Source organism: Terrapene carolina, unplaced genomic scaffold, assembly GCF_002925995.2.
Source record: "Terrapene carolina triunguis isolate 2854851 unplaced genomic scaffold, T_m_triunguis-2.0 Scaffold210, whole genome shotgun sequence".
NCBI classification, from domain to species: Eukaryota; Metazoa; Chordata; order Testudines; family Emydidae; genus Terrapene; species Terrapene triunguis.
The window spans coordinates 35,340,957-35,350,660 of NW_020664561.1; the positions used below are offsets into that span (position 1 = coordinate 35,340,957).

A 9,704-nucleotide genomic window follows, 5' to 3' on the forward strand; every position below is an offset into this window, starting at 1 on the left:
ACTAGTAAGGAGATGAGCATATTACAGTGGTTGGAGGGCTCTATTTAGCAGTAACAGGGCTATAGGAAAGTCAGTCAACATTTTTTGTTTCTCTGATGAAAACTGGCCCACTCCCTGCCCCATACCAAACTTGTCACAAATAATTGTCAACAACTTAATTTTCTGTTTTTGGCTAAGAGATTGATTTTTTTTTAAAAAATATTGAAATTGAATTTAGGATTGTTAGCAAGCATTTTTGGCAAACAAAGTTGTTAAATGACAATCTAAATGGTAACACAATACTGCTTTCATGCTTGGCTCACCCCCCAGCCTGCTGGTCCAACAGCTGCAGTAGAGGAGGAGATAGGTGGAAAACTGCAGGACCCCAAAATCCACCTCTTGGGGTGCATAGTAGCAACAGCAGCAGAAAACCCTCAGGTCCGATCACATACCGATCACACTTTCATTCCTTCCCCCGCCCCCCAGCACCTCACCCAACCCAGCCCTGCCGGAGGGGAGGGGGGGAGAGAGAGAGAAGGGTGCTCCTTGGGGGGGGGGAGAAGAATGGACGTTATGGGGGACAACAAAGGATACTGGTGCCAGAGCCGCCGAGCCTGCCTCACCTCACGCTGGGGGAAAGTCACACTCACAGGTGAGTTCCTTCCCCCACCCATACCCCCTCCCCTTCCCAGAGACCCCAGCAGCCAATCCCCTCCCTCCGACTGTGCTGCATTCGGCTTTCTCTCGGACTCAGCAGCCCTGCTCTTACATGCTCCACTGCTTCCCATCTGTCCGGGCTCCGGGCAGAGCGGTGCCCCCAGGTAGCGTGGTGCCCTAGGCGGCTGCCTGTTCTGCCTATGGCTAAGGACGGCCCTGCGCCCCGGGGCTCCGGCCGCCCTCCCCCCGGCCGCCGGGGGGGAGCGCGGAGCCCCCGGGGGGGGGGGGGGGCGGCCGGAGGCTTTTTTGCCTGGGGCGGCAAAAAAGCCAGAGCTGGCCCTGCCTAGTGCTCTGGTGGCACACACTAACTCCACTCAAGTCGGGAACTATGTATGGTAGGAGGAGATGAGCAGTGGGTCTGATCCATTCACCCAAGCAGATTAACTCTGGCCTCTCCATGAGGCCCTGTGCCAACACTCCTGTCTCTCTGGGAGGGAATCGTCCAGGGGGGCAAAGCCACTGGGTACCCGGTGTCATGGTGTGCCTAGGGCTCCATATTGCCTTAATCCAGTCCTGCAGACAGAGGTTGGCACTTAGATGCTATGGCGATAGAAAGGCAGATTAGATTAGAAATTTGTCAGCATATGAACATTAAAACAATACTCATTAGATAATATGAACATTATTAAGATTAATAGCGATTAATAGTTCTTATAGATGTAGCAAATTGCAAATAATCATTATGTATTTGAAAGGCAAAGGACTAATGCAGTGGGGAGGGAAAATAGAGGGCTTTTTTGTATGAATTACTGTCAGACACAGAGCACTCACATAGTCCTTTCCAAATTCAGAATGCTTTGTGTACATTAATTCATCCTCACAACAGCCCTGTGGAGTGAAGAAAAAGCACTGTTACAGTATTTTACAGATGAGGAAAGTGAGGCAAAGAGGTTAAGTATCTTGGCCACAGTGCATTAGTGTCAAAGCAAAGATCAAGCCACGAGACCACTCCGTGCTTTTGTTGGATGTGTGGGGATCTGCTTTTGGTAGAGTGCTTGATCAGATCTGTTGTGGGTTTGACACAAGCCCTACAGCTCTCTTCTCTGGAAGAAAATCTCCTTATGATGCTGCTTGTTTTCTGTTGTTGTTTTTTAAAAACCAGATCAAAGAATTAGTCCTTATTTCTTGGCCATAATTCTTATTTGTTTTCATATACTGGACTCACTAAAGGAAAGCATTTCTAAGTTCTGCACAAAACCTCCTTGTGTGTAATGTACTCAGCATGTTTCTGTTTAATGGGGATATTTTTTAATGGCTTTATATTAGTGTTCTAGCTGTACAGCGAGTTAGAGTAACACTATGAATGAATCAAACTCCTCCTTTCCTTAAATAAGTCAACTTCCTGGATCAGTGTGTGAGAACTTTTTCACTTGACAGGTTGCTAGGATACTAGAGGTCTCTGAAGAGATGAGGAGGAGGATGGGAGTGAGATCAGGTCTGGAGCTCATTACATTGCCCTATGGACACCAACTGCGCTTGGACATAATTGAAAGGTATACATTCTTGTTACATTGTGCTTCACTCCTGGGACACTTGGCTAGAGTCTCAGTCTGTTGTTGGTATTGGTGTGTCTTATATCTCCAGGTAGAAATACCCTCCTTCCCCAATAAACACTTTACAGTATTCTTGTATACTACGTTGAAATCCACTGAGAGGTAATTTATTGGGACACGGAGATATTGTACAGCTTTGTGCTTAGGAGGACTCGTGGAGATCATCAGGCAACTCCATGGAGAGAGTGCTTGGAGGAAAAAACCAGGTATTAAGGGTCTGATTCTGGTAGGGGAACCTGAGCCCGCCCTCTACTCCAGGTTCCTGCTCTGGGGCCCTCTCTTCAGCAGCCAAGGTCTGCCCTATCCTATTCCTTGCTGCTTTTCCCCTGAGCCTTTCCTAGCTCTCTGGCTCTCCCCCTTCCCTGAGTTTACCAGCCCAAACTCCCTCCTCCCAGGGAGTAACTGCAGGCTACTTATCTCTTTGCCCCAACCACGCCTCCCTTCTCCCAGGCAGTGACTACAAACTACTTCCCCTTGCTGCTCTTCGCTCCTGGGCTTAATACAGGCCCCACCTGTTCCTGTCCAGCTGAGCCTCTTCTCGTTAATCCCTGCTCCCTGGCTCTTCCTCTAGGTGCGGCTGAAGTAGCTAATTGGCTTACCTAGCCACCTTATCCCTTCAGGCCCTGTGTGGGGTGGACACCCCATCGCAGATGTGCAGTAACATAAGGGCAGATCTGTTACCCTGAAGCCTCCAATACATAGTTGGTCTATATCACATAAGCGTACTATTGTCACTGAGCTCCATGTAACAGCAGCATTGTCAGTAACATCCATTTAATCCTGCCTAGGGACATTAAGGGCTTTTAAGTATTGCCTTTGTTATTTGATCACATCCTATCATTTCACTAGTTTACTCTAGACATCACTGACTTGCTTCTCTCTAGACACAACACCATGGCAATCGGAATAGCTGTGGATATTTTGGGCTGCACAGGAAACTTAGAAGAGAGGGCTGCGACGTTAAACAGGATCATCCAGGTAGCAGTGGAACTGAAGGACTGCCTGGGGGATTTGTACGCATTCTCTGCTGTCATGAAAGCACTTGAAATGCCACAGGTAAAATAATGTTCCCTTTATGGTATTCAAAGAGTTTAATTTTTGTTAGTTAATTTTTTTCAACATTTTAAAGCCCTTAGACAAGTGCTTAGAGATGACAGGAATGGGCATTATAGAATGCCCATCCCCATGTAGACAGACAGATGGTCATAAGAGCTAAGATATGTTTAGCCATTATGAACTTACAATACTTTTAATCGTAACAATCTCATTCCCTTCAATGCCAGCATTAGAAAAAAACTTTGCTTTATAGAACAAGAGTCTGTTTATTTTAAAGCAACGTGGGTATGATAGCATCAAGACATTTCTTCTGTACTATTAAAAAAAAAATTGTTATGAAACAAACAACTATTTTTTGCAGTTACAGAAATTTGCCTTTTTTGAATATATCTTTATTATGCTCTTTGGTGAAAGCTTTTTTTATGATCCTGCAGGGTATAGATGACCTTTTGAGATTAACACTTTGATGAGAGAATGTTGAGCAACCAGCAGTAAAAAAGAGAAATGCTAAATACCAAAAGAATGGATGTTATCTGAATTCAGCTAGAAACATTTATCTAAACAAAATTCTCCACTCACACATGCCAGTTGTGAGACAGTTCTCATATCTAATCCTTGAATAACAGCTTTAGAAACACGGAGTACTTAGAATAGCTGGTCTGTAAACAAAGAAATGTGCATTTTTTGTGTGCAAATGGACATGGTACAGCAATTATTTTTTTGTCAATCCAGTAAAAAAAAATTTGACGTTTCCCCCCCCAGCATTAAAACTAAGTTTAGGGCCCCTTTTAAAATCACTCATCAGAGAAACATGCTGTTATTGCATCAGCTATATGTTTGGCTGAAAGTTTACTACTACACAAGGAAAGTGATACAGTAGTTGCAAGGAGAGATTGCCAGATGTGGCACCAGGAATGCTGCTTTAATTTTTGAGTGAGAGGAATTTGTTAGCTGTATCTTGGTCTGTGGTGATTTGAAACTTGTCCTAGATGACCATAAAGGGCCACTTCAGGGGAACAGAACATTGGGTTATGGCTTTTTTCCCAAGGAACACACAATTATTTTGCCTAAATACTAGGATGTTTTATTCAGGGGTATTAAGTTGTATCAAGGTATTATTACTTATTAATGTCAGGATCCAGTGGAAGAGGCAAATTGTTGCATAGGCTTAAACAAAAGATGGTATCATATTATTATGATACAGATCAATCCAAATTAACCCTCTGGTGTCTGCCAGAAGCAGCATAGTTGCTTTACATAAGAATAGTTGCAAAATGAAAATAGGACTCTCTTCTTTGCATTGAACAGATCGCAAGGTTAGAACAAACATGGATCACTTTACGGCACCACTACACCCAAACTGCCATTACATATGAAAAGCAGTTGAAGCCATTCAGCAAAGCTCTGCATGAAGGAAGAGGTGAGTGTGTAGCATGTGGGAGTGCAGCCAGACTGGCCTTCACCACATTTGTTTTCATGAAGGGAACTGGACTAAGTCCTTTACTGCAAATGACAGATTTTCAGTCTGAATAGCCTTTAACTTGCTTCCCCTCTCCATTAATGTAATAATGGACATAGACAGAAATGGAGTCAGTTCAGCATAGTCCTACCCCCACTAGTTTGTGAATGCCTTAAACTCCCTTAGCACAGAAGAGGCAGGCTGTACGACTGCCTTAGAAAAGCCCGGTGAGTATAGTAGATCAGTACAGAAGGGGCATTTCACTCATTCTGGTGGCTATGTGTCATCATGCACTGAAGTGACACTGCATCATTGTGTGTGACAGAACACAGCATAGGGATGAATAAATCAGAGGAGTCCACATCTGCAAGTAAGTCCATAGCTAGCCAAACAAGAGTGTATGTGTGCACGTGTGCAGTGTGCAGAACATCCCTTGTGCTCCCAGCATCTCTCCTCCCCACACCCACTATGGAGTGCGAGAAGGGCAGGGGAACTGACAAGGCCCTTCTGCTTCACCAGGATTCTGACTAGTAGAAAGCAAATCTGTGCAGAGCCTCCCTTTCCCCCTGCAAAGGAGGAAGAGCTGTGGCATAGCAGACTCCTATGAGGGTATGTCTACACTGCAGTCAGAAGTGAGACTGCAGCCTGTGCAGACACACCCAAGCTTGCTCTACAAGCCCACTGGGGACCCAGGATATATATGAGAGCAGCCAGCCCGTTGTCACCTGCAGCTTCACTGCTATTGCCAGACAAGGTAGCTAGATCAAAGCTAGCTCAGCTATGTCTATATGAGCCGTAGTCGCACTTCTGATTGCAATGTAGCTGTACCCTTACTCACTCACTCTGCATCCTGGAGGTGAGAGGGAAGCAGCAGCGGAAACCAATCTTCATGGAGAAGGAAGGAGGCAGATCAGGGTCTCCCACCTGAGCTAATTCTTCTGGCTCTGTCAGGTCCCGGGGTGCTGCTGCTGCTACTTGTGGGAAGGTTCAGAGCCCCATAAACTCCTAGCCAGGTGTAGCTGCTGCTGCTCCCACTTCAGACTCATGCCTGCTGCATCCACATTCCAACAGGAGCAGGAGCTGAATGCCTGGTTTGTAAATCCTGTCTGCCTCAGGACGTAGGTGCCTGTGCACATGCTCACAGGCAGTGTACTTTAATGGCATAAACTTAGGCACATACGGACTTTATGCACCTTCAGAATAAGGTGGCAGCTGAGTGGGGTTTTGAAGATCTGAATTTTGAACTTAAGTGCCTAAAGTGGCTCTGATGCACAAGTACTCCTCGTTCTTTAAACTCCTCTGTGGATCTAACCTTCGATCCCTAATACTTCAGCAGAGAACATAGATGGATGCAAGCTATTGCCTTGCACCAGATGCAGTTTTGCAGCATTACAGTAGAGTCTAGATTTATCAGGATATTAAATGGAAGCTGGGGGGCAGGGATGAAAAGTGAGGATGCTAATTTGAAGGATTACTAAAGCATATTATGGAAGGGAAAAATACTCAAAACAAATCCTACTTGTAACTGGTTTAGGGAAGAATGTTGTACTATAATTCGCTTGTAAATGAGCAGGATTTAAGATTGTTGAGTGGCTGTGTTGCATCTCTTCCAGAGACCATCTGTGCTCCACAAAACAACATAACTGTGCCCCTGCTGATGCCCTCGGTTACCTTGATGGAGCGACAGGTTGTCATTTTTGATGGGATGGACCTGTGGGAAAACACCGACCAAAGCTGTGAAATAATGCTCAAGCATTTAGCCACAGCCCGTTTTATAGCACAAAATGCTGACATGTACAGAATGACTGCGGAAAGGATACTGGAAGGTAGGGCCACTGGCAGGAGTAAAATCTTGCTGCGCGTTTTGCCAATACAGTATTTCTCAGAGTGAACAGAATGTGTGAGGTGTGTTGTTAAAGTAATGAAGAGATACTGCATATTCTCCCAAGAGTCCAGGCTCTTATTAGTAACTGAAATAACAGCTTATAAAATCGGGTACAGGCTTTTTCTACAGCAATTGGCAAATATGAGAAAAGTTAAAATGTAAATAGGACAAAGGCAAATTTCTGGTCAATCTCCCCCTCTCAACTGGTTAGTCTGAGGGCATGATGCTACAGCTAGTGTGTGCGACTCTCAGCAGCATGCCCTACAGAAGGAAACATACTGTATGGAAAGGAGTATTTCCATGTTAAACCTATGGCTCCATGGCTTCTCATTGCCTTTTGTTAAGTTATCAGCCTATCTACTAGCGATTACATTCTCTCTAAAGAAAATCCTCTAAATTCCTTATGTCTGACTCTCCCTTAGCTGAAGTTTTGTCACTAGCTCATACCCTCCTAACCCATCTTCTGTATGAACTCTTGTTATACAGAACTGTGAATATCTTTGAGGTCTCCACTTAAGTCGACTAGGAATTGCTGCAAGAAATACATTCTTCTCTCGCTCACAAGGCTGAGATTCTCCTAAATCAAAGTCTCTTCCAGGCCACAGTAGCAGAATACACTCTATAGGCTGGCTCTAGTTAAACAGTCATTTTGTATGCTGTATTTATCCAGTTAGCAGCATGGTGATACAATTGTACTATACGCTTTTTTGCTAAGCACATTTATCTTTTAAGTCAGAGCCATTGTGACCTTTTAAGTAAATATGCACGTATTCATCTGCTAAGAAGCTAAGAGGACTCTCAACATATGTTGATAAGGAGCTGAGGACCATTTACAGCCATTCATATAATTTAAGATCAGTCAAGGTGGCTTAGTACATGGATAGAAGACCTGCAAGGGAAGCAGGTGGTTCAGTATGTGGTATTCTACCTTCTGACTCAGGAAGCAAAGACCCAGCATGGTTTTCAGGGATTCTGTACTTCTGGAAGTACCATAAAACTGAAAGCCTTGTTATTAAAGAGCCCATAGAACTTTTCAAAATAAGTATCCATTAACCCCACCAATCTGACTAAATTCCAGCTCAAGTGATTACATTTTGCCTGCAAAAAATTCTGCCTCCACTTGTGTGTTTGCAATAACGATGACCAATATTAATCACACTAAACAGCTGGTGCAGGGAAATTAAAAATATTGATATTATAAAGTTATTGCAGGCAAATATATACTCTCAGAGAGCTCTACATTTTTCAGGAGTTGCCATTATACCATCTCATCTTCATCTAACAGTCTTTATCGATTTTTAAGGCCAGAAGGGACCATTATGATCTCCTAGTCTGACCTTTTTATGCAATACCAAGAGCCAAAGTTTTCCTCGGTTCTCAGTATATCCTGTGCCAATGATCTTTAATTAAACCAGAGTCATCCACGTGTCCCTACAGCATGGCCTATGGAAGTGTTTTTTAGTATTTACCCAGCTTTTTAATATCTCCAAATATTTATTTGGGAGATAAAGCCAATATTATAAAAAGAACCCAACATTTTAGCATAGATGTACTTTTGGAAAAGTACAATAAACTTAGAACCCACCCCCCATCGCCAAGTAAAAGCTGATTTGATAGACAAGGTGGGTGATGTATTATCTTTTATTGGACCAATTTCAAGAGAGACAAGCTTTTGAGCCACTGAGTTCGTCAGGTCATACACAGTTATGCATTTTCTGTTTTCCTCGTTCAGGTTTTCAGCCAGATGATGAGATGAGTGAGATCTTCAAGACAGAATTTCAAATGAGATTGTTATGGGGCAGCAAAGGAGCACAAGTTAATCAGAGAGAGAGATATGAGAAATTCAACCAGATTTTAACTGCACTCTCCCGAAAATTAGAACCTCCTCCAGTGAAACAGGTAGAGCAATGAAATATCAAATGGACCCTTAAGATATGATTACTTCAAGTTTGCCATTTAATTTAATTAAAAGAAATTGCCAATTTGTCACTGTACAAGCCTTTAGCATTCACCGGATCTTTAGGACTTGTAAATTGCACAATGCACATTTATGAATTGTTTAAAAACTACTGATTTCTAAATAAATTTATTTATTAATATGTAACCATGTCAATTTAATAATTTCTTGAACAGTCAAATTTAAGATAGTCTGCATAATGTATTCTTGTGATTTACAAAAATGTCTATTGATGTCTACTAGTCATTACTATTGGTGTTTTACTTAATGTTATCAGTAATGAAACAGTGTACTGTAAATAAAAAATGCTAGGTATTTTAGAAAATATCAGTTGTATGATATTCCTTACATGAATATGAACCTGTACATAGTTGTGAATTAAAATATCTTTATGTGAAATATTATACAGTGGATCATTGTACACTATAATCACAGGAAATAAGGTGATTTTATACTGCCCGGGGAGGGGGCTAGACTGTAGTGGAACTGGTGGGGTAGAAAATTAACTAGTTGATTAGGGTACAGTTTGAAATATTCTTTCACCAATGTACACAAAACCCATGAGCTGATACCATTTGTCTCCTAGGAAATTAGTATTTAGAAGTTACTCTGGACTTTGTAATGCACAAGTTACTATTCAAGAGTGTTCTGGTCTGTTGTTCAGGCTCCAATACAAACTATGCCATGTGCGTTGGAAATGGGGGGGGGACCCCAAACAAGGGGATGAGAAGAACAAATAGCTAAGCAATCAAGATGTCTTCAACTTCACCATCAGCTAGAGGTTTGCACCCGTATCTCAGGTCTTCTCTAGCAAAAAGGAGGAAACAGAGTAGTAAGTAGTAGCTAGATTAATGTATCAATCTTTGCTGTATAGAATTAAGAGGAACTGTATAATCCGACAGCACTCTAAGTGTGGTGGTGTTGGAAGTTCAAGTCTTTGAGGAACTAGTCATGGGGATAAGCTCACCTGTAATAAGACATCAACAGTGGATGGTATTTTATGAAATAGTGGAGATTGCAGCCACAGCTGCACCTATGTTGAAAATTTGCTAATGAGTTTTATCAATGAAAAAAAAGTTAAGAAAAATCTTAGATGAG

General features: G+C 42.7%; 1 protein-coding gene across 2 annotated transcripts in view; it reads left to right on the forward strand.

The window, feature by feature from the left end:
* BCAR3 (BCAR3 adaptor protein, NSP family member) overlaps positions 1 to 8,967 on the forward strand; it is a 139,885-nt gene extending 130,918 nt beyond the window's left edge. For both annotated transcript variants that reach the window (XM_026655463.1, XM_024217647.1), the window contains 5 exons: positions 2,074 to 2,189; positions 3,134 to 3,305; positions 4,614 to 4,725; positions 6,378 to 6,590; positions 8,382 to 8,967. In XM_026655463.1, coding sequence (XP_026511248.1) covers positions 2,074 to 2,189; positions 3,134 to 3,305; positions 4,614 to 4,725; positions 6,378 to 6,590; positions 8,382 to 8,560 — 792 coding nt within the window. In that variant the 3' untranslated portion in view covers positions 8,561 to 8,967. The remainder of the gene's footprint in view (positions 1 to 2,073; positions 2,190 to 3,133; positions 3,306 to 4,613; positions 4,726 to 6,377; positions 6,591 to 8,381) is intronic.
* The last annotated feature ends 737 nt before the right edge of the window (positions 8,968 to 9,704 follow it).